Genomic DNA, 25,748 nt, shown 5'->3' with positions numbered 1-25,748 from the left:
TAGTTACAAAACCGTCGCATGATCAGTTGGTATATACACTACGGTTTTCTCCTCCTCTTGAGACTACTCATTTTTCTGGACTCCATTGCTCACCTTTTCCCTCCTGGTGCATTTGCTGTGAAAACACAGACCCGACTCCGTCACCGTGATCGGACCTCTGCGTGGCAACCTGATTACATTGCAGACTCCAGGTATGCCCGAAAACCTACAGATATAAACAGTAACTTAATCAAAATAGGTATCAAGACAAGTACTAGAATCATCACATACCTTGATCTTGAAGCTTGAATCTTGTTTCTTTTTCTTGGCCTTCACCCTCACGTTTTTCTCTCTAATTTTCTGCAAAGTTTTCCATCTACAAATGCTTACAAAAATGCTCTTCCAAGACAAGTATTTATAGCCAAAACTTATACCTTGAATGGACCATTATGCCCTTGAATACTAGTAGAAATTGTAAGGGCAAACTTGGAACTTTAAGTGCACTTTTACATCATCAATGCATCATCTTAATAAGTTCTATTATCTGCATACATTTCTTGTCCTAGACTTATACTTTTGTCATTCATAATTGCATATTTTGGTTATAATTAGTCTTCATTATGCATAGGAGTTGGTGAATAGGATTGTGAGGTTTTATACGTGTTTTTGTATGTTTTGTGTGATTTTGTATGTGTGCGCTTTTGATCCCTTGGTTGGCGTGCATTACAGGTAGCTTTATCAACATCCAAGGACCATTCTGCTTGAGTTATAATTATGCTTATAACAAACAATACTACTAGTGCAAGAGCATCTTGATTAAGAGTGTAAGCATCTTCTTTATCAAATTCACATGTGAAAATAGTTTCTTTAACTTCAACATTATTATCATCTCTAGCACTACAAAGAGAAGCATGGTGGATATTTGGATAGTCACATAGGGATATGGCAGTAACATATTCACTACTAGAAGTAATAGGTATAGCATTTTCAAACATATGAGGTGACTCAACAATTATTTCCTCATCAGCCTCATCTTCACATGCTGCATTAATCAAAGTAGTAATTAAAGAAGGATCAACTTCTTCAACAATAGGAGATACATTATCGAAAGGAGAAGGAGATTCTGTTGGAATTTGAAGATGGACTCGATTTGCCTCCTCTTTTTGCATGGGTATGTCAAATGTAGGTTTTGGAGATGGAGTTTCTTGTATAGTCTTCATGAGAAGCTCATCCATTTTGTTTATTTTGGGTGCAAATTCTCTCATTCAGTCATTTAATTTTTGTAGGTCCATCATTACCGTATCTAAAAGAGATTCTTGGCGTGGCACACTTGGTTCATAAGGTGGTTCATATGGGATGAAAGGAGGCTCATAATGGTGGGATTCATAATGGGGTCTATGTGGTGGAAGGGGAGGTTCATGATAGGGTTTTTGGGTTGGTTGACTCACTCAGATGGTATATTGGTAGTTGTCTATAGCAGCTATCCTAGGAATCTCCCAAGCTTTGTCAATAGCTAGATCCAACAAGTCTCCTTTTGCTTCATCATCTATTATTTTTCGGTCTTGCTCTTTCAATCCCTTATGAAAGTATAATATAAGTTGCTCCTCAAGGATTTCGTGATATGGATACTTATCCAAAAGACCCTGGAATCGGTTCTAATATTCAAAAAATGGTTCATGATTATTTTGTGCAATAGACGAAATCTGTAGTCATGCTTGAGCTCTTAAAGTACTATAACTTGTGAAAGAATGAGAGGGCATGGTTAGATGATAATTAAAATGGTAATTATTATTATACCAAGCCATGAAAGTATAATCAATTATAGTGAAAATTCTTGATCCTTAGTAACTAATGTACATGACACCAAAAAAGGAAAAAAATGAAAAAAAAATAAAGAAAAGTTGAAAAAAAATTTTGAATTTGACAAATTTCAATTAATTAATGTTTATTAAAAATGCTTAGAACATCAAGAACATGCAAAATGAATATTTCTGAATTTTTTCTTAGCACGTTCGAAAATAGTTCCAGCAAGTACTAAGCACAGACACAAAAATTACCAAACCCAAAAAAAAAAAATAAGACTCTACTACACACTAAGGAAAAAAATAATAAGATATACAGGTAGATAAGAAATATCACGTTTTCACAGTTAAGAAGTCAAAACAAACTTGGCTCCCCAGCAAGGCACCAAAATTTGATCGCCCTGTCGTGTAAGCTCTCAAATTAATTAACTAAATTAACCCTATATAGTATAGAGGTCAACCTAAGTCGTATGAGGAGCTTTGTTAAAATTTTGAAAACCTTTTTAATTAAGAAAAACGTGATGTAAAGAAGGAAGGAGTAGGAAAGAAAATTGATTGGTTTTTTTAAGAAAATAAATTGGGAAAAATAATAAAAAATAACAGTAAGTAAAAGAAAGAGAAAGAAATGAAGACTTTTACCAGAATGATGCACTTCCCAAGGATGTTGATGAGTGGCTATCACGGTTCAAAAAGATGAGGAATTTGTATAAAAACAATTACTAAGTCAAAAAAAAAAAACCTAGATAACATCTAAGTCATGATTAATTAATTAATAATTATACCTAGAGAATTAGCACATAATCACCTTTCAATTAATCATTTAAAAACCACTTAGTTGTGAATTCAATAAAACAATTATATCTTGTTCCCAAAGAGAGTTACCTATCTAAAACCCTAGAGCATGAACTACCTGTGCAAATCAAAATAGAAATCTATAAAGATAAACACTCATAGAATAACTGAAAATATATTTATTAAAAGCTTTAAAATATAATTGTTCAACTGAAACACAAATTAAATATTAGTCCACAAAAGAAATAAAAATCCTAACCTAGGACATTCATAAACACAATGTACTAGTAGATTGAAATAAGAAAACTAACAAACTCCCTAATATAAACAGGAACTCAAGCAACGTTATCTTGTCCTCAGGAACAAAGAGGACTAGTTACACATATGGCTAGATGACACTATAATGATAAAAAGAAAATAATGAAAAGAAGACAGTGAAACAACTGGACACAAGAGGAAGCAAAGTGTATGCCTGTTCTTGTGTAGTGTAGATGGCTCTGTTGCTTCTCCAAGACTCCCTTGATCTCCTTTTATAGTTTTTAAATCTCTCCTAGTTGGATGAAGAAACCCTTGAATCTTCTAACTTGATCTTTTATCTTCTTTTATCTTATAATCTTGATAGAACTTTGAATTTGAATTCTCTTGATTTGGTATGATCTTCATGGCAACCATAGTAAAAAAGCTTTTGAATTTAAATGATATTGGATAAAAAGATAATATTTCAAATTTGAATAAGGATATGGTGGTAGGATGAATTAGAGTCAGAGTTTATAAAAAAGATAAAAATAATAATGTGAATATTTGGATAAAAATGATAATGTGGATATTTGAAAAATTAAATGGATAATAGAATATGAATAAAATATTTATTCAAATTCAAAATACGATAAGGGAATTATTCATAAAAGAAATTAATCATTCAAGCTCTTTAATTTATAGTGGAAGAGATATTCTGGCTATATATTTTGGATGATTTCCAATTAGATAATTAGAAAATCCTCTTGTAATGCCACATGACTACCACAAATGTAGTTTTCCAAAGGGTCTATGTTTTGCTTGACAGAATATTTCATAGAATCAAAGCAAAGATACCTTTCAAAAGAAAAATTATTTTTAAACAATTAATTCATATAATTTTCTTAAATCAAAATATGAGTATCTATTGCATTTTAAACCCTTCCAACATTATAGAATCCCTTAATTATACATAAAAATATATTATAAAATAGGGATACATCACTACTCCTATGTAGCTATTGGTTACATAAAAGAAATAAATAGCTAAACAAGAATAGTCACTAATTCTTTTTTAAAAAAAAAAAAAAGGAAAGAACCATAGCACTAGATTGCAAGATTTTAAGATTCTAGAATAGTAAATTTTTAAATTTATCTTTGTATTCTTTTGTCTTTTTTTCTAAAATTTATATGAAAATATAAAAATTAAAAAAAAATTTCCTTCCCTATCTCCCATGAGATTTAGTTGACCTCAAACCCCACCCAAAAAAAAAAAAATCATTTAGTGCAAATTTGATCTTACGGGGATTTAACATAGGAGAGAGGAAGTGGGGGTTGTAACATTTAGTGCCATGAGTGAGCTACCGAACTCATGATTTTAAGGCACAATGAAATGCAACGGGGGGAAAGACGATTTTCACTATATAAATAACCCTCACATCCTTATTAAAAAAAAAAAAAATACTTGAAATACCAGAAATTAACAATTTATATGCGTTGAACTCGGTCATGTCTCATAGAATGGTTTTGCAAATATAAAAGATATTTTAAAGTGCAACATGCTATGAATTCTATGATATTCATGTATTACTTGCATGTCACAACATGGCATGTAAGATCCTGCATATCCCCAGCAAATGACAGAAATCTTCAACAAGCCACAATTGTTTCTTCATACAGTTTATGAAAAATGCATATTCATCAATCAATTTACTGTAAAAAACCTTCAGCATGCGCACATGTTCAACTGATACAGAAACTTGTGGCTTCAGCAACTCCATACCAAATATCAATATTCATCATGGCATGACAGATTTCGCAAATGCACATAAATATTCTCCATAGCAGAAGTCAAAAGCCAGACAAGGCAAAGTGGACTGGTTTATATTCCAGCAATTATCAGGCCACTTGCGGTGGTGATGCTGATTTTTTCCTCATAACCCAAAACGCAGCAAAATAACGGTTCTGCAGAGACCATCAGGCTAAAGTTTTTAATGGATGCAGTATTGAAGAATAGTTATGATCTGAGTGGATGACAAGAAATATCAAATTTAAGCCCCCAATTGAGATCATCCGACGATAGATCTGCTTCATTTTGTTTCTACCAAAAAGGGGCCTATTTGGTTTAACCTCCGACCATAATGTCTTGAAAAAAATTTAATTTTCGATTGATTTAATATTTGGTAAATTATTGTTTATCCCGTGGCTTAAAAGCATATTATCCAGCTGCCCTGTGGCTACGTCCATAGCCGCTTAATTTTGACAAAAATAATCATGTAAAACTCAAAACGATGACAACATTTCAATGTAAAAACTCAGGTATTGTTAATCATTCTAACGGTTTCAAAGCCTCTCAAAGTTACAAACTGACATTTCATATTGAAAAGTTCTACTTTATTTCAATGATTGGCTGGAAACATAGAAGACATGAGTCAAATAGACATTTAATGTTGAAACGATAAATCATTTTAATATTCACATGATTATTGTTTGCAGAAGCTTAGATAAACTATCACTACGGCACTAGGAGGTGGAGGAGTAAGCGGACAAACTACAAGGTTGTTGAATGACATACTACAAAACAAGAGGCAGACCAATACCATTTTAGCCAAGCTACAGGTGATATACTGTAACTTATTCTTAATATATAGAAATTTCTAATAAACAGCAACATTATAATCAATAAAGCAGTAGGGAAATTTGTGGTTGAGCCACCAAGCTTTTAAAAAAAAAAAAAAAAGGGAAGAGAAAAGGGAGCCTGGAATTGGTGATCCATGTAAAGAGATATAATCATATTAGCCTCATTTTAGATGAACAGGAGGAGAGAAGACCACTAGAGCTAGGGACGGAGGAAGTAGTTAGAAGCTTACTTGCATCATTGATCTAGGATTTGTAGTGTAGGTTGTCTCAATGGTACTTTCTTTCTGCAGTTCATGGTAAGACAATGGAAGCATGATTAGTCATTTGTATAAATAAAAGAAGCAATAACCAAATTGGTTAAGCATACCTCAAATTCAAATCCATAATGCAGAGCAACCCCTTTAACGTCTTCCAAACTCAATTCAATGGACATGTCCTGCAGATAAATATCAGAATGGGAATATATTCCACCCATGTGGCAACATATGCAGGTCAAAAAGTGTTCCCCAAAAAGAATAAGTGGAAGCCAAAAGCATGATGATAATAAAATCTTACATCTTCTTGTCCATACATCTCTGCAAAGTGATAAAGGAGAGGACCCAAGTTAATCCAAACCTGTCATGATGTTACCATTAGGAAGGAAACCAATTATGTGATCATGACATCAGACGGGAACAAAGGGAATAGCAGAAAGAAGATACTCCATCTGTTCCTTTTATAAGATATCTTCTAAAAGGCTTTGATGTTCCTGTATATAAGATGTTTTGCAAAATATAGGCAGTAATTAGTATTTTTCCAAAAATTCCCCAAAAAATAGTGTTTTCAATTACTTTTTTTTTTTTTTTTGGGGGGCCCCGCCCCCGGGGGGTAATTTGTGTGTGGGGGTGATTGTAATGACGGGTACTTGTGGAATAATGAGGCAAGGTTAAAGAAAACTAATTTTCTTGGTTTGTGCAAAGTAGGTATCTTTGTTTTGCGAAACGGAACGGAGGAAACACAATAGATCTTAACAGAAGGTAGGAACTTACTCCCCCGTTTCTCAAAATTTGTGATATTATTTCGATATATTGAACTATATTATGAGCAGTATCAATAAAGAAACAGGTCACAACTGCATCCCAAGCACCTGTACAGCAAATGTGAGCGCCATAAGGAATTGAAATGTCTTCTATTTTTGTGTTGATATGAAATATATATGAATTTGAACTATAACCTTAACATCAATTTATACATAAGATCTACAGAAATTTGGATTTGTATCTCCTAAGAACAAAGCCCTTTTTCTTGTATTTAAGATGCCACCTCTAACAACTAATAAGAAAACTGGTTTAAATCTTATATTTACTGAGAGTATTCAAAACAAATATGAAAGTGCAATCAAATGAGTTCCCGATAGAAATTTAAATGGCACGGATCTTTAAATTCAAGTAGTTTGATTTCTTTTCCTGGGACATTAGAAGTTATGTCACAATTCTTCAGCATTAGCTTAAGCCTTAAAAAAAGCAAATCAGAGATCTGCAAAAGCCAAAAGCAAAGATACATAAATGTGTATTATGCAGCATTCAGCACTAAATGGCAGCCAGTATTCGCTAATCCTGCAGACTACAAGTTCAGGGAAGATTAAATAAGAAATATTGCTGTGTCTATGTTTCGGTTCCTTTGAAATGAAGTGAAAAATGAAAACTATAAAGAGAGAATATTTTGGACAGCCCCGATGCTGGCGTTCTATGTCTTATTAAGATTGATTAGCTTGCAATACAATCAATGTGGGAACTGTAGTTTCCCTATATAAAGAAAGGAGATAAACTAACAATTCTAACTTAAACAGATGCCTGCACGGTCATATTCACACACACACACAGACACACACTGAGTTATGCTATACATCCTACCTATTTGACTTGGGTCACTGTAGACTTCAATGAAGTCACCACCACACATGGAAAAGCCTTCAGTGATTCCTGCACTGCTTCCCAGTTGATATGGACGAAAAATAGAATTAGCAAAGTTATAATTAAAAAAATTAAACAGAAATGTATTTATATTACGTTACTTGTATAAGGAAACCATTTCTTGTCATCATGTGACCATAGGAATCCACAATTTCGAACGGATTTTGCAATTCAAAGTCAAAAACAGATGACAGGTAACTAAGCACTGTAAGGAAGAACAATTTTTAGCATTATTATTGGTCAAGGCATTTTCCTTGTATTTGATGCCACATCAACGATCGCATTTAATAAATAAACAATATGAAGAGAAAGTAAACAGTTCTCGTGGCAAACATCTATATAAGTGGCCAGCGATACAACACCCCCCCCCCAAAAAAAAAAATGCAAGTAATAAAATATTATGGGAAAACCAGAGTGACTTGGTAAAGGGATCTAATTAGTTTATAGAAAATCAGCGATGTTAAAAAAAGAAAATGTTTTTGTTGGAAACATATGATTCCCTCTTGAGAGATTTAATTTTAAACATAATTTTTCTCACTTAGCATATAGCACATTAATTATATATCAAGACTAATCAATCAATTATTACTTTTACATATTATTGATGCCATTTGTTGAAAACAATGGGCCACTATCTAATTGAACAAGTTGGTCTAATTGCCTATACTCGATACCTTCTCTCAGTCAATCTTCCCTAGAGCAAGAAAGGGACAAAGTCTAAGTTGGAGTGATCAACTTAATCGTCAGTAACACTAAAAACCTGTTTTGGTAAGGAAACTCTTTAGACATCTAAGGACAAAGTAGTATTGAAACTTACATAGCTTTTGAAAAAGGGAGAAAGTAGGACAGCCCAGATTTCACATCAATGTAAGTACCTGGCAGGATGAATATCTGGAATTGAAACAGGACGGAGTTGATCACTATCTGACAAAGAATTACAATTACTGTGTATCCAAGGATATATTGTCCATTCACCGGCAGTTTGGGTGCTTATATGATCCATCACGCCAATTTATTGTTAACAGAAAAGTCAGAGGCAGAAAAAAATGGTATCAGAACATAAATCTTTATTTAGCGAATTAACAACGAATAAAAATTCATAACACAGAGGTTAATAAGGATCGACAGTTCAATATCCTTACTGGTTAAGAATAAAACTTGAGCATATCATCATGTAGTATGAAAATTCATTTCCCTGGCTGATAAATCCTGCACCGTGGCATGAAATAATAGATATGGTAAAAGCATATAACAATGTAAATCCAACAAGATCCTAGTGATATGCACACACCTAAGCATGAAATCTCCAGAGCCAGCCGACCAAGTCCAGCACCAGGAACTAAACAGGCAGGTGGGCTGTTTGAAAATTTTCATGATTTCAGTGAGCTACAAATTTTTCAAACAAACTTCAAGTTGGATAAGAACTCTCTCCAGACAAGAGCTTTAGATAGAAGTATTATTGGCGCACCTCTCTTTACTGCGATTAGGAAACAACACGTCAAGTTCCTCAAGTATAGGCTTGTAGCATTGATCACGTTCCTTTTGACCCTGACATAATACCAAATGCAGAAGATAAAATGGAACTCTAGATCAAGTTTTGCCTTTCAAAATTACACTTCAAATTCAATAGACAAAAAAGCAGTACCTCTGCTGCCCAGTCTCTGACTATATTCCTTATTATACAGCGCACCTGAGACCAAGGCAGTATCAAAATAGATAGAAGTGGAAACAAGATGAAAAATTAATCTTTAAAGATCACCAATGAACTAGAATCCCTCTGTTAAGAAATACTACAAATATAAGGATTTCATATGGCAGTAATCATACAATTTCAGACAAACAACGTCAGAGAAATGTTAAGAAATGCTGGTTAAAATAGAGCATGATCAAGTGAACAGTTACTATTTAAAGTTTCAGACCATTCAGAAACTTACGAGATGCAGAGATGAACTCCCACTCTTCCTCCTCAGTAAGAGTTCCAGACCAAGAGTGGATGTAGCCAGTTGATTTGCTATACGGATTAAAAGAGCAGTTTTCTAGGGGAACAAAATTACTAACTAAGCACACACATTTTTCCCCAAAAATTCTCTCTTCAGATGGGAGCAAAGAAAATAGGGGCAGAGAAAATGGAGAGGAGAGAAAACTTGAGAAAATCTTGGGGGAAAATGTACTAGGTCCCACCCCTCATTTTTCCTCCTATTTTTCATTCCTTCCATTTTCCCCTCCTCATACAAAAAAGGAAAAAGTTGGTGGTGGAGGTATTGTTATGTGATTATAATTATAAATAAGAAAATATTTAAATATGATATAAATAGGATAAATAGGGCTTAAATGATATTAGTAGAATTTAAATAGGATTTAATTATATTAGTAGGATTTGGATGGATTAGGATATCTAGATAATATTTAGAAGATATTAGGATATCTATTTAGATTTATATCTATTAGGGCTTTTGCTTATAAAGTTTGCAATGTGATATGATTGAAGTCATTCAATTTCTCTTGGTCTCCTCTATTTCTCTATTTTCTCTTTCCTCTCTCTCTCTCTCCCCCTATTTCTTTACTTTCCATAACAGTTATCTTCCCTCTATTCTCTCTCCCACTTTTTCCTTCCACCCAAAGAGGCCATATGTCATAGCATGACTTATAAACTTTGGAAATCCACATAGGTGAGAACTACATGCTATATGAAACTACCCATGACATATGGGAATCATTTCAAGAAGCCTTCTCTTCTTAAGAAAGTGAAGATGAAGACTCTCAAATTGAATACATCCCACTAGTTTAAGGAAGATGACATGCAAGTCAAACAATGCTCCAACACACTCTCAAAATATTCGCAATAGCTCACTTGATTGGAGATCTACACCAAGAGTTGCTCAATTGATTGCAACCAGCTACAAGAAATTTGTGGAGGAAAGGGACATCTATAGATTTCTGATTGCTCTCCGCAATAAACTCAATAATTTACGGGTAAGAAATCTTGAAAGAACAACTTTAACTACACTAAAAGAATTATTCTTTGTGGAGCTTAGGAGCAACAGAAAGAATCGTCTGACCAGCCATGAAAAGCCTCCAACAGTAGCAATAAAAAAAGTCCGACAAAACCTGGTGTGAACATTGTCATAAGTGGTCACACCAAAGAAAATTGCTAGAAAATATATGGTAAAGCTCTGAATTGAAAGCCAAAGTGAGGGCTAAAGCGAGCATGATACAAACATATTTACCCATAATCAACTTGAGCCGCTCTCTGGCCAAGGGGAAAAAACACAAAAGCAAAAAGCAAAACTCGAACTGCTCCACTGATAGGCACAAAGTGACTTGGCGAACCCTCCTCAAGAACATTACTAAGTTGCGAGAACCAACCCCCCCTCAAAGATGCCATACAATTCAATCTAGGAATGTGGAAAATCCCCATATATATGTATGAATTGAAAAGGCTAAGATGGTTGCTAAGTGTGTGAGGGATGGTTGGCTTTTATGTATTTGGCAATTCCAAAAGTTATACATGAAATACTAGAAATATCCTTATTGGACAGTATGAGATGCAATATTTTTATGTATTTGAAAATTTGAGAACCCTAGCTTATGCCATGAAATTAAACAAGATTGGAAAGAAGAATTCAAGTTCTAATTATTTGGTTTCTTGGTACTCATGAGATATAGGCTGTCCATGCCTTCAGTTGCCAATCATCTTGTTGGATGCCAAGTTCTGCAAACTCCAGCCACTAAGAAATTAATTTTAATAGGGTTGCTTATACACATCAAGCAACAGGTTAATTTAGGGATAAACAGGACCTCTTTCAAGCACAATGCTTTTGATATAGTGATGTTTCCAACAGGTAATCATCAGCCAAGGAGCCCCCTCATTAATCATTACCCTTAACAAATAATGATGATAATGATGATGAGAACAATAACATAGTTTTAGATTATTGGAATTCCTTAAAAAAAAAAAGAAAAACTGGTTCAAGACTGATTTGACCAGTTTTCCACCCATTCACTTTTTAGCCGCACATCTAGGATCATTGGAGGCTCGTTCATCCACTTCTCCAGCCAAATATCCTACTTTCACTTTGCCACATATGTAGACCATCATAGATCTACTCCATGAGATATAATTGTACACATTTAGTTTGGCAAGTAATACATACAGGAGCTACATCGTTTGCCCCTTGATTCAGCTAGCCAACTTTCAGGTCAGGAAAAAGAAAGAAAGAGAGAAGCTAGCCGGCCACTACATGTACTGCTTTAGTGTTACAGGATGTTGCCTCTACGAATGTGAAAAATTCTGGAATTTTTTTTTCATCAAATAATAGCTTTAAGAGCATGCATTACAGGGAGATGAATAAGAGAAATAATTGTGAGCAATAGTGTCCAACAGCTAGACATAAATTTATTTATTTATTTAAAAAAAAAAAAGCAAATAGAAGAATTAAGGAAAGGGTGAATTACATTTAGGTCGCAAGGAAGGAAAACAATCACTAAAAAGTTTTAGGATCGTGACAGATATAACGATTCTCCAAATCCAGACGCTCCCAATTAATTGCAAAAGGATTCTTGCCATTACAACACAATTAGAAAAGCATATGGAATTAAAATTCCAACTATCCTGTCCAAAGTGCTTCAGATTGTGATTCATATATGAAATGTAAAATAGCATATTTTCATGATTCAGTGCTCTCTTCACCAACCATGAACCAGAGAAACATCTAAGCAATAAAGCTCAGAGAATCAGTGCTAAGTGACATGTGGAGAGCGATCTAGATTTAAAACGTCAGAGGAAAGGAGTAACAAGGATATACCTTATCTACATCAACTAAAGGAACATTTATTTGAAAAGATGGGTCCAACCATTCTTGTCGCAGTGAGGATACCTGAAACCATACCAAGAAAAAACTTATTGATTCATATATCCAAAAATATTTTCGACAATTTATATAGACAATGTTCAGAATTCTAATAAAAATTGCAGTGTAAGTTAAGTGATTGGTTCAAGAATGGCCGTCCAGGGCAGAGCACTCAGCCATAAAGGAGACCAAGAGAGAACACATATACACACAACAACTGCCAACCAGTTAGTTTCATCATACCATCACTTAATGTGTGTATGTATAATTTAGAGGAACTTGCCTCAGATATGTCATCTTTCCAGCTCAGGTTCCTAGTAGTTATCCACCAAGTTCAGAACAAAGAGAGGGCATTTTTTTCCCAGCAAATGAATAGCCATTCCTCTAGAACATAAAAGTCTTTTAATTTTAAATACATGAGCAACTTAAAGAAGAGCAGTTATAGCATTTCATTCACATCTTCTACTGCAATATTCTTTATTTATGGAACATAGCAGAATCTGATCACCTAACTAATTCTAACTAACTGTTTCAACTAATCAACTGCAATCACAAAATGTGCCATATATCATTTTTAAAGTGTCTCAAAGAAAGAGATATCATCAACAATTGAAGTTTTGTCTTTCTCTAATTCCTTGAACATGTATCACTTCTAACTGATGTAAGAATCTTAAAATCATCCATATCAATTCAGCATTAAGGAATATGCAGAATATAGACCTACTGAAACTTCACTAAATTTAAAATGGCAGCTCAGATTTAGAGATATTAAAAGAAAATAGTAATTACATTTCCATTGGAATCAACCACAATATTTCCACCATGTTTGTCTGTCTCTTTGGCATGCATTGAACATGAAGACTGGCTCCCAGTACTTAGCTGATGGCAAGCCTCAACGTCCACCTCCTGTGGTTATCTACAGAGTCAGATTTCTAAATGGGAAAAGAAAAATGATTGAACCAACCACACATAGCAATTCTTATTTATCAAATCAATAATGGGTTATAAATGTTCCAGAAACCTCATCAACACAGACTGGTACTGATGATCTACATGTCTCAATACAACATTCCCCACGATCTGGTCGATCATTTGCTGGAGAACATATTTCAGTTCTTGAGGTAGACTCACACAAGCAAGCATTATTTTCTTTTGTGGCATGACCTTGGGTGTGTCCAGGGTGCAGGCTTTCATCCACATCTATGTCCTGGCTGATATCAACTGGGGGCTCAAATGCCTGCAAAAGTTTGCTATATCATGTCAAAACAACATTAAAAGATAAAAAAGGATTTCTCAAAACAAGAAGTTAGCTCTTACCTGAAGCATGTTGAATATGAAATAAGAATTTACGGAGATACACCTGTGGTCATGTGATCACCAGATTATGTTAGTTGAAGTTTACAGTTTACATTAACCACTAGAGATATACTTATATCACTCCAATCCAATTTGATTTAAGCTCTATTTAAAAGCGTGGGAGAGTGGGCTTGCCATCAGCAGCCCATGAATCAATGTTTAATCCTAATCCTCTAGGGTCATTTAACCATAAATGTTGTAACTGTCAAATTGAGATAAAATCTGACCATTATCCTATCCCGTGATTCTAGGAGCTGTTTAGGGAAACCAAATCAGCCTACAATAATAAGGAATATACCCCCTTGACCTATATATCATGTTAAATGCTATTCAGTAAATACAGATAGTGAATTATTCTGAAATCTTTTATGGTATCAGGGCAGTGATGCAGACACGCTCTCAATGGCATTCAAGGCTGCCCTTCTGCAGCCACATGCCTTTGTTGCCTTCAGCACCAACTCCGACTATCGATCATAGCAAGGGATGCCAACCCTAGTCCCTTGTGTGCTCTCTCAATTTACGCCATGAACCAATGTTTAACCCTAATCCTCTAGGGTCATTTAACCATAAATGTTGTAACTGTCAAATTGAGATAAAATCTGACCATTATCCTATCCTGTGATTCTAGGAGCTGTTTAGGGAAACCAAATCAGCTCTACAATAATAAGGAATATACCCCCTTGACCTATATATCATGTTAAATGCTATTCAGTAAATACAGATAATGAATTATTCCAAAATCTTTTATGGTATCAGGGCATTGATGCAGACATGCTCTCAATGGCATTCAAGGCTGCCCTTCTGCAGCCACATGCCTTTGCTGCCTTCAGCAGCAACTCCAACGATCAATCATAGCAAGGGGCACCAACCCTAGTCCCTTATGTGTTCTCTCAATTTCCGGTTACCCATCGCCTAAATGGGCATAATTACCTACAGTGGTCTCAATATGTGTTGATGTTTGTTCGGGGTCGCAATAAGAAGAAATATCTTACTAAAGCTCTATCAGCATCCATCGACTCCCAGTTTGCAACATGGCGTGCAGAAAACAACCTAGTAATGGCATGGCTTATTAACTCCATGATTGCCAATATAGGTGAAAACTACCTTCTCGCCACGACAACCAAAGAGATCTAGGATTCCACTAAAGCCACCTACTCTGTCACTGAAAACACAGCAGCTCTATTTCAAGTTGAGCGGCAACTCCATGACTTAACCAAAGCTGAACAAACTGTTACCCGATATTATACCGCTATAATGAAAATTTGGCAGCAAATAGACCTCTATGAGGTCCATGGATTGCCAAGCATTGCAGCAGCCATGTACTACAAAACACTAATGAATCAAGAATGCTGCTATAAGTTCCTTCTTTGTCTTGATGATTCCCATGAAGATGTACAAGCCAGAATCATGAGTCTCAGGCCGCTTCCACCACTACTTGAAGCATTCAACACTATTAGGCCTGAGGAAAGCAGAAAGGTATTGATCACTGCCTCTCATATTCCCTCTAATTCAAGTAACTCTTCTACTCTTGCAATCAATGGCCCACAAAGCGATCCCAAAGCCAAAAAAGGTTAATAAGTGGTGTGACTGTCATAAAAGTGGTCACACCCAAGAGGTGTGCTGGAAGCTGCATGGCAAGCCTCCAAACAACAAGCTGATAGGCAAACCTGGTAGCAAGGGAATGATGATAGGTGCTACTTCTAATGATAAGCACCTGCCCTCGACTTCTAACAGTGATAACACTATGCCTTCTGTCACTCTAGCCCATGCAGGTACTGCCCTTGCTTATGCTTTTCATAGTCTAACTACACCTAAAAATCTATGGATTATAGATTCTGGTACAACTCACCACATTACTGAATTTAAGGAATTATTTTCTAAATCTAGTAATTTTTTCTACAAGATAATGGAATAATAAATTTAGTAATTTTTCTAAAAAGAAGGTAAAGTAAATTTACCGGCGCAATCTTTGAATCTTTATAGGATAATGGAGTAATAAAGCCTAAAAAAACATAAATAAGAAAGTTAGATACAAAAGGTAACATTATAATAAACCAAAAAACAAAAACAAAAAGAAACACATAATTTAATTAGAGCAACATAAAAGCTAGCCAGCTGAGAAATAATCAAAAAAGAAATCAGATAGGAAGTAGCCATTAGTTAAAAAAACAGGGAAAACATCGAGATTCAGTAGCGAAATAACCTCATCTTCATGGGAAAATATCAACAGAGAATGAAAAGAGAATAAGGATATTGTTGTTCTAGGGTTAGCCTTTGATTTGATAATGAAGTTTACTTTGAATTAAAATTAGAATTCAGGTTCAAAGATAAACATAAAAATAATATTTTAGTAGAATTAGAATTGGAAAATAATTTTTATTACCTTTGTTTTACTTTGAATATTATCAACTTAATATTATCCTCATCTTTTGTGTTATCTTTTGTAGGGATTAGGATTAAATATTATTACTTTTGTTTTACTTTGAATATTATCCACTTAACATTATCCTTATCCTTTATCTTACCTTTTGTAGGGATCAGGATTAAATATTATCTTCCATTGTGAATCGGCAGTTACCTTATGAGCTATAAGTAACACTGTTAGTTGTTCTAGGCCAATAGAGTTAACAGCTATTGATTTGATAATAAAGATTTCAGATTATCAACAGTTTCCTTCTCCCCCTTCATTTCTTTGGAACCTCACTCTTCTTTACTCTCACCCTATTTCTCTATATTCTTGCTACTGTTCTCCATACCTTATGTGCAGGTGGAAGTTTCCTAAAAGATCTTTCATATCTTCTGACATCCTCTTCTGAAGCGTCTGGATAGCTGCATCGAAGTCAATGAAAATGGTAGTCCATTTGCAACTTCCAATGAAATAGATGACAAGCACAAACCAAGTTTAAAACATTATGATAGCATAATAACATAAGGAAAAAGATAAAGACCAGCATCAGATTTTACAGATGCGTAAAAAATACACACAAATTTCAAGTTATATTGGCTTGCATTTTCATCATGAAAAAATATGCCTAAGGGTGCGTTTAGTATGAGGGAAAATGAGAGGAGGGGAGGGAAAATTTTAATAAGCTCGATTTAAAAAATTAAAAAAGGGGTAAAAGCTTTTAATTAATTTTTATTACTCTTTTCTATTACTTCTTCTCTTTATTAAAATTTCAAAACCCCACTTCTCTAATTTTTTAAATAGAGCTCATTAAAATTTTCCTTCCTATCTCCTCCCCTCCATTTCCCTCATACCAAACAGTACCTAAAATGAAGGGTCACAATTTAAAAAACAGATATGGAAGAAACAAGCAATGTTCTGCCAGTTTTATACAAGTATATTTATTCGTAATATGACACATGGAAGTCATTTCAATGCAATCAGGCTGTTATCAAAATGAAGTACATAAAATGAAAAAGTAGAAAGAAAAAATCACTTTTAGTAAAGAAATCTGATCTGATATGACTGTCAGCTTGTACCGATAAGAGGTAAGCTTCTGAATTATATTCAAATCATTCCACAGAACCAAAATATACACAGGGGTCCCCATTAATAGTAGTATGAGTACATTACAAACAGGTTAGTTGCTCTGAACCAGACTCTTCCTTATTCTTTCTCAGCTAATTAATTTCTAAATCAGCACTCCACCAATCCTCACCAATATTTCCTCGCATATCAACACCTTTCTCTATATCGACATCATCTTGTCCATGACATCATAATGATGCCAGAGAAAAGAATCTCATCCTTTTCTAAGAATTAAACAATGTTTAATTATGCTAAAGAAGGTTGTGGTGCAGCAAAATGAAGCAAAATATAGTGGAAGTCATTTCAATTTATAACACACTTCATTACAACAGAAAGAAAACATAAATGAGGCTTCATTCATCTCTCAACAAATATTGTTCCCCACTTCGCTTAAGAGATTAAAAATTGCTTCAACTTTTAACAAGAAAGGTTCTTTCAGACCATATTTTATCTCTACCCTTGGGGACAAAAATATTCGTCTGAAGCACCAAAAAAAGAAAAAGTCAAAAACAATCTCAAACTTGACAATTTCCAGACCTTATTCCCCTCCGACAGAATTGAAGAAAAACAAAGACTCGAAATTTTAAATAACTATTTCAAAAGACATCTAGTCGCTATTCAAGGGAAATATCATTATGATCACTTCATCTGAGTGAAACCCGCAGCAGTCCCCGCTCATTCTATCAAAAGCTCTCACTGGTCATTTCAAAGGACTAATGGCCCAGAAGTGCCAACCCAGGCTTTGTCGCAAACGATGTCATGGTCAGCACAAATTGGTTCAGCTTAAATTAAATAACATACCAAGATAACCCTGATTATTGCTAATTAAGCTTATAGATATATTTTCTTCCAAACAAAAAAGAAAATAACAGTGAATAACCTGCTAGAAAATGTTACGAAGAAATGGAAGGAGTGAATCATACTTGAGGTAAGCACTGATTATACGCCTAAGGGATTTGATTTCCAGAGCTTCTTCAAGCTTCAATCGACGACGCTTCTCCGCGTCTTCTACGCCTTCCACTCTAGACATCTCGTGAGGACCTTCTCGCAGCCTAGTTCTGAAATTCAGTATGTCTCTCTGGCCTTCAGTGTTTGGAAACTTAGGCATCAGTATAAAATTTGTACCTAGTAAATATAGGATTCAGATTCTTTTCACTGTGGTTCGCATCCTCTTTCCTCCCACTGCTCTCTTTTTTTTCGGATCAAAATTTTAATAGTCCAAATTTAACATCTTATAAAATAAAAAATTGACAGATAAAGAAGTTTAAAAATGTGAAATGTCAATTTAAAAAGCTAAGGAGATATAATTACACATACGGAAGCGGGAAGCCCTTCCCAAATTGAAATTTTAAAATTCAGTAAAATAACAAAAATGCCCTTTGTTCTTCTTTTTAAAAAAAAAAAAAAACTCAGCCCCTCATCGGTGGCCGGCGGCTGCCGACCACCGGTGTGGTGGCTATCGGTGAAGGATTTTTGTAACAATATTTTTTTTTTTTAGAATGGGATAATATTGGTTCAAAGTAGGGGTGGGAATAGGCCAGGCGGCCTGTCAGGGGCCTATAGCCTGGCCTGCTTTCGGCCTGATCAGGCCAAGCCTGTTAGAAAATAAACACAGGCTCAGGCTTTTTTCAAGGCCTATTTCACCTAACAGGCCAGGCTCAGGCTCTATGAGAAGCCTATTAAGCCTGTCAGGCGGCCTGGGCCTGTTAAGTATTTTAAATATTATATGTACATTATGCAAAAGATAGGTCTCGAAGTTAAGACCTGATGAGAAGAATGCAGCACCTCCACCACCAGACCAACGTGTGTTGTTAATATGTTTTCGCATAATATATAAGTTTAAAGCTACTTAAATAAATTGGCAAAAAAATTATTTGCTCCACACAAACTAAGTTCCATCAGACCAATAGACCATCGCGGACACACAACTTCCCCTAGGTTTAGCATTTTCGCCTCTGTTCATCGCAACTCGCCGAGAGCTCGCCGGCACCACCGCTCTTCTTAGTTCTCGCAACCGCTCTTCTTAGTTCTCGGAATCTCAGTCAAAGACTATCTCAGATTCAGTTTCTAGAGCTCGTCGGCACCACCGCTCACTCTCAAGTCTCCATATCCGAGCTTCAAAAAGTTGAACGGTCGGCCTTCATTCAGACCTTCGGTGCTCGCGACGTCGGCTCCTCCTCCTCGTCAGTCTCCAGTTCTCGCGACATCGACTCCTACTCTAGTGCTCGTGAGTCGTGACGTCTGCTCCGATCTCCAGTGGTCGCGGCCCTGTCTCCAGACTCCAGTGCTCGCAAGTCGCAAGTCGCAACATCGAGTCCTCCTTCTGGTCAGTCCCCAGTCCCCACTCCTCAGTCATTATCATAAAATAAATGCCGTGTCTGTTGATTCTGTGCTAAACTGGAAAATGCCATGCTGAATTGATTCTGTGCTAAACTGGAAAATTAATCCCCGCTTGAAGTGTTCATTTTTATTCTGCTTTTGATCATAAAATAAATGCTACGTGCTAAACTGGGAGCTATTTTCAAGTGAATTGATCCATCGCTATTTTCTGTGCTTTTGTTCATTTTTATTCTGCTTTTATTAGGCGGGGGTGGAACCGTGGAAGGCAGAGGGAGTTAGATGGGATAGGAATTTTTTGGGGAGGGGAAGGGGGGTGGCCAGAAGAAGAAGTCGGTGAAAGCTGGGAGCTATTTTCAAGTGAATTGATCCATAAATGAATTATACTGTTTGCAGAATTGATCCCCAGTGGTACCATGAAGCGAATACATGATTTTAGTTAATGCTGTACTGATACATGATTTTTTTTTCAATTTATTGTTCTGATTTTTTGCATCAATAATGGAATGCTAATATATGCTGTATGTTTCATTTCCAGTTAATGTCATCTCCGTTTGAGAGTGAAACAATGTCATCTAATTCAGTTCCTTCTAACGCTATTGTGGCTAGTCAACAAACACCAACAGATTCTAGTCAACAAACTAACGAAGGAAATGATGTTAATGATAGTATTATTCAAAAGAAGAGGCGAAAAACCTCAACCATTTGGGAGGAGTTTGATCAAGTTGAAACTGATAATGGGATCAAAGGGAAATGCAAGTATTGTAAACAACTATTCTCGTACTCAGGGAAGGGAGCTAGTACTAGCCATCTTCGAAGACATGTCACTGTCTGTTTGCAAAGAAAGTTGCTTGTTTCTTCACAAAGCAAGCAACCCACAATTCCATTTCAATCTTCCAATCTGAGCATTAATCCATTTTTGACACCGGGTGCTAGATATTCTAATGAAAAGATGAGGGAAATAATAGCTACTGCAATCATGGTGCATGAACATCCTTTTAATATTGTTGAGGATGAAGTTTGGATGTGGGGCTTTCAATATGCAAATTCTGAATTTCAAAAAGTATCTCGAAAGACAGCAAGAAATGATTGTTTAGCGATATATGAGGCAGAGAAGAAACAATTGAAGGCCTTATTAGAAGGTGTGAACAAGATTAGTTTGACTACTGATATGTGGAAATCAGCTCACCAAGTAGCTGAATACATGGTCATCACCGGGCATTTCATTGATTCGGGATGGAATCTTCAGAAGCGAGTTTTGAGTTTTGTGAAAGTTCCTGCTCCTAGACGAGGCATTGATGTGGCAGATGCTATTTTCAAGTGTTTGAAGAGTTGGGGTATTGAAAACAAAGTGTTCTCTGTGTCAGTTGATAATGCTTCTTACAATGATTCTTGTTTAAGAGCTCTTAAGGACACTTTATCACTTAGTAGTTCATTACCTCTAGGTGGTGATTTGTTTCATGTTAGATGTTGTGCACACATATTAAACTTAATGGTGCAAGATGGCCTTGGAAGAATTAGGGACATTATACATAATGTTCGAGAGAGTGTGAAATATATCAATTATAATGACTCAAGGCTGAAAGCATTTTGTGATGTTGTTGAGCAGAAACGTTTGAAGGAAAGAAAGCTTATTCTTGATTGTCCAACGAGGTGGAATTCGACATATAGGATGCTGTCTATTGCTTTGAAGTTTAAGGTTGTCTTTCCTGATTATAAGGAAAGAGAGCCACATTATAACTATGCACCATCAGAAGAGGATTGGAATAAGGTTGAGAAGATTTGTAAACTTTTAGAAGTATTCAATCTAGCCACCCATATCATCTCAGGTAGTGAGTATCCTACTGCAAATTTGTACCTTCCTGAAGTGTGGAGAGTGAAGCAAGTAATTGACAATGCTATAGAAGATGGTGATTTCTTCATAAGAGAAATGGCAGCTTCAATGAAAGAGAAGTTTGACAAATATTGGGGAGAATGTAATATGCTAATGGCCATTGCAAGTGTTTTGGATCCCAGGTGCAAATTATATGTTGTTAATTATTGCTTTCCTTTGATTTATAAGCCTGATTATGTGGCTTCTGAGAATATAGATAAAGTGGTGAGTGCTTTGAGATCAATGTATGATGAGTATGTAAGCATGTACAAAGGAGACACAATGGGTAATAATGAAGTTGATAATGCTGGTAATAACTCTTCTGCCGATGCATCTGGTTCTTCTATAGTTACTGGATTTGATCAAATCATGAGTATTGTTCGTGAAAAGCAAGCAGTCCCACCAATGAAATCAGAATTGGAAGCTTATCTTGAGGATGGTGTTTACATTCCTGATGGTAATTCTAACTCCTTCAGTGCCTTGGAATGGTGGAAAAATAATAGCATGAAGTATAAGATTTTATCTAAGATGGCTGCTGACATATTAGCTATTCCAATCTCAACCGTAGCATCGGAGTCCACTTTTAGTGCTGGAGGTAGAGTTATCGATGAATATCGTTCCAAATTGAATGAAGAATCAATTGAAGTGCTTATTTGTGGTGGGGATTGGCTTCGCAATAAGTATGGCTTGAGGAAAAAACCAAAGGTATAAATTTTGTACTGTAAAAGTTATATCGTTTCTTATTCTTCTTACTTCTTAAATTGTGATATGATCTAATATTATACATTTGATTTGTTTTTTTTTTGAAGGTGCTCGAACAAGATGAAGAAATTATATTGAAAATTTGATGATTTGCTACTGGTGGCTATTCTTCTTAAACTTGTTTGTAATGTTGTTGTACTTGGTATGTTCTTGTTGAATGTTAATTAATAACATTATTTCAACTTGTATTTTAAGTACTTGAGTTGTGGATTGTGATTTTATTTGAGTTTATTTAGTTGTATGTTCTCTCTCTTTTTTTCTTGTTTGGCAACTATGTTTCAGATCACAAGTGGCCTGTTTCGGCCTGTTTAAAGACATAGGCCTGTATTCTGTTAAGGCCTGTTCTCGGCCTATTTAAAGGCCTGTTCTCGGCCTGTTTAAAGGCTTAAGCCTGTGTTTCAATAGGCCTGTTAGCCTGTTTATAGATTTTTAAAAGATACAGGCCTGTTAACAGGCTTCAGGCCAGGCCAGGCTCTTATATAGGCCAGGCTTAGGCAAAAAAAAAAGCCTTTAACAGGCTACAGGCCAGGCTCAGGCCTATTTGTTACAAATCAGGCCGAGCCTGTTAAGACGATGGCCTGGCCTGGCCTAGCCTGTTCCCACCCCTAGTTCAAAGTGGCAGGGTGGGATTTGATCCCACAACCCCTTGGCTACTTGGGCCAACAAAAGAAAAGATGGCCATTGGGCCATCAGATTTATTTACCTTATAGTACAAACAAAAATATAAGTTAACTCTTTTACTTTAACTCCAGCTCGTGACAACAATTTATCTGAGGATGACAAGTCTTAATTGAGAAATAACAAGTCTAAATTTGATATTAACAAAGCAACTTTTCCTTATACATAACAAATAGTAGCATGTGCATTAATTAAAAATGACACGTCTTTACTGGAAAATGACAAGTCTAAACTTGATATTAACAAAGCAATTTTTCCTCATACATAGTAAGAAATAGCATGTACGTTAATTAAAAATGACCATAATTTATTTGAAAATAACACATCTTTACTGGAAAATGACAAGTCTAAACTTGATATTAACAAGGCAACTTTTTCTTATACATAACAAAAAATAGCATGTATGTTAATTAAAAATGATCATAATTTATTTGAAAATAACACGTCTTTACTAGAAAATGATAAGTCTAAACTTGATATTAACAAGGAACCTTTTTCTTATACATAACAAGAAATAACGAATAAATTGTTGTTATTTTCCAGTAAAGACGTGTTATTTTCAAATAAATTATGGTCATTTTTAATTAACATACATGCTATTTCTTGTTATGTATAAGGAAAAGTTGCTTTGTTAATATCAAATTTAGACTTATTATTTCTCAATTAAGACTTGTCATCCTCAGATAAATTGTTGTCACGAGCTGGAGTTACAGTAAAAAAGTTAACTTATATTTTTGTTTGCACTATAATATAAAGAAATCTTTGATGGCCCAATGGCCATCTTTCCTTTTGTTGCCCTAAGTGGCCAAGGGGTTGTAGGATCAAATCCCACTCCTGTTACTTTGAACCAATATTATCACATTCCAAAAAAAATATTGTTACAAAAATCCTTCACCGGCAGCCACCACACCGGTGGCCGGCGCTGGTAGCCAAAGGCGGTCGGCGACCGCCGGAGGCCAGTCCTCGGCACCGGACGCTGGTGAGGGGCTGAGTTTTTTTTAAAAAAAAAAGAACAAAGGGCATTTTTGTCATTTCACTGAATTTCAAAATTCCAATTTGGGAAGGACTTCCCTTTGTGTAATTACATTTCTTAGCTTCCCAAATTGGCATTTCACATTTTCAAACTTCTTTATCTGTCATTTTCCCTTATAAAAATTATATTATTAAAAAAATAATAAATAAATTTAAACTGTTAAAATCTGGTCTAAACAATTTATATCTATAATAAAAAAAATTTAAAAAATTTGCTCTATAATAACAATCTGCAGTTATGAACTGTTCAAATTTGATTTTAATTGTTTAAATTTATTTATCTATTTTTTATGATAATAATTATTTTTATAAAATGTTATAAAATATTAAATTTGGACTATTGGAGTTTTGATCTAATGGTTGTGAAGGGAAAAAGAGGATAGTGGAGGGGAAGAGGATGGGAAGGTTAGTAAAGAGAATCCAAGTCTACAAAGAAAAATGAGAAAATCACAAATGAAGACAATGAAATATATAAAATTATAATTGGAGCTTTTTAATTTACAAAATTGCTACCGACCCTCTATCCTTTTTTATAAGTAATATTGGACCTCATCACATAAATTAAAATATTACTTAAAATTGACTAAAGATAATAAATGTGTAGAAATTAAAAGTTTTTTTTCTAAAATATCTTTATTTATAGGGGAAAGAGAATATAAAAAAGAGAATAAGAAAGTTGTTATGATAAAGAAAATTATGGAAGAGATAGAATGTGTAAGGAAGAGATAATAGTTTAGGAAATGAGATAATAAATATATTGAGTATTAAAATAAATAATTAATAGGGACAAAATAGAGAATTCGCTACAAAAATTTAAAACAACTTACAAATGCTACTTATATTTTAGAACAAGGAGAAAATGATAGTTGTTGTTTATAAAAAAAACGAAAGGAGTATAAATTATGAAATATTAGGAAAGAGATGAAAGTCCTCTTCTTTTTCTTTTTTTTTAATCTCATCGTTTCTTTCTCTTTCCTTCTCCTCTCCCTCTCCCTCTCCCTCTTGGCCGTTCTTGCCAGCGTATACTAGTGGTAACAATGTCGAAAGAAAGACATGAGGCTGAAAAGCAAAGTTCCCAATAAATTCTTCCCTGTTTCCAAGATTCGTAGTAGCTAAAATGGTTTTGTCAATGGTGCTTGCTCTAACTGTGAGAAGCCAAAGGGATCCATTTAATATAGAGCCACTAGAAGTACCAAAGTTTCCAGCCGCATTGCTCACAAATATTCCCTTCCGAATTGCTATAAATGAGCCAATCGAAATGGTGTCGTTAAAGAACGGTGATTCTTTTAGATTTCGCTCACTAGTTGACACTAGGAGGTGTTCTTTATCTATACAGGTTGATGAATTCAACACATTGCATCATGAGGAAGAAGAACAAGCCTAAACAAGCTTTGTGTTTGTATATTTATATGTGAAATCATCTATCCATTGCTCGATCTAGTACCGCAATCGTCCTCCAAGTTTTAAACAATGAATCAAAATTTTTTGCATGGTTGATGATTCTTGTTGATTCCATCTCTTCAATTCAAGTTTTTCAAGATCCCTTCTATTCAACTTGATTTTTAGGAAAATGACATTGAGGTCCCACAGAACCAAAAATACAACAAATAGGTCCCCTGAAATGTCATAATATTTTTGAAGTCCCAAAGGGACTTAGATGCAATTTTCAGAATGCACAAATTACTCTCTTGCCCTGCCCCTGCTATCAGAAAAAGAGACGGGAGAAGTTCATTTGGTGAGGATTTCCCACACAAAATTATCATGGTGAAGCTTTTGTAAATGCGAGGATTTCCATGGGTGAAGAAGATGTTGAAGCTTCTGTAAATGCGAGGAATATGACAAATCTTCAGGTGTGGAACTTTCTTTTCTCTCCTCTCCTACCTTTCTTGACAAATTGTACATTTGTTTGGGAATGGGAAATCAAAAAAT

At 35.0% G+C, this 25,748-nt stretch overlaps 1 protein-coding gene across 6 annotated transcripts; it reads right to left on the bottom strand.

Annotated features, from left to right (window-relative positions):
• Window positions 1-4,350: 4,350 nt before the first annotated feature.
• LOC114754697 (carnosine N-methyltransferase) lies at window positions 4,351-25,017 on the bottom strand. 6 transcript variants are annotated; one of them, XM_028943505.1, is made up of 19 exons: window positions 25,013-25,017; window positions 18,061-18,220; window positions 16,362-16,434; window positions 15,564-15,607; window positions 13,567-13,609; window positions 13,271-13,486; window positions 13,039-13,155; window positions 12,205-12,276; window positions 9,045-9,089; window positions 8,868-8,947; window positions 8,691-8,755; window positions 8,542-8,608; window positions 8,275-8,388; window positions 7,340-7,413; window positions 6,476-6,573; window positions 6,003-6,062; window positions 5,815-5,883; window positions 5,678-5,731; window positions 4,351-4,772 (listed from the first exon to the last, which is right to left on the bottom strand). In XM_028943505.1, the coding sequence occupies exons 2-19, from the start codon at window positions 18,165-18,167 to the stop codon at window positions 4,707-4,709; spliced, it is 1,464 nt and encodes a 487-aa protein (XP_028799338.1). In that variant the 5' UTR covers window positions 18,168-18,220; window positions 25,013-25,017; the 3' UTR covers window positions 4,351-4,706. The 6 variants fall into 6 exon arrangements, with proteins under 6 accessions (XP_028799338.1, XP_028799339.1, XP_028799343.1 ...); XM_028943506.1 differs by lacking the exon at window positions 25,013-25,017 and adding an exon at window positions 21,223-21,230 and having other exon boundaries at window positions 18,061-18,131; XM_028943510.1 differs by lacking the exons at window positions 18,061-18,220; window positions 25,013-25,017 and adding an exon at window positions 21,223-21,269 and having other exon boundaries at window positions 16,362-16,401.
• Between the last annotated feature and the right edge of the window lie 731 nt (window positions 25,018-25,748).

Source organism: Neltuma alba, unplaced genomic scaffold, assembly GCF_004799145.2.
Source record: "Neltuma alba isolate B1F8T4 unplaced genomic scaffold, ASM479914v2 tig00010183_pilon, whole genome shotgun sequence".
Classification (NCBI taxonomy): Eukaryota; Viridiplantae; Streptophyta; class Magnoliopsida; order Fabales; family Fabaceae; genus Neltuma; species Neltuma alba.
This window is presented reverse-complemented; position numbering and strand designations above follow the sequence as displayed.

What these genes read in the sequence shown, in the direction of transcription:
- LOC114754697 (XM_028943505.1), bottom strand. Translation starts at nt 18,167, where the DNA reads ATGTCTAGAGTGGAAGGCGTAGAAGACGCGGAGAAGCGTCGTCGATTG. An exon ending in TCAAGTTTTATTCTTAACCA is followed by an intron (nt 8,389 to 8,541) that starts GTAAGGATATTG and finishes GGATCATATAAG; the next exon opens with CACCCAAACTGCCGGTGAAT. An exon ending in AGATGTATGGACAAGAAGAT is followed by an intron (nt 5,884 to 6,002) that starts GTAAGATTTTAT and finishes ATTTATCTGCAG; the next exon opens with GACATGTCCATTGAATTGAG.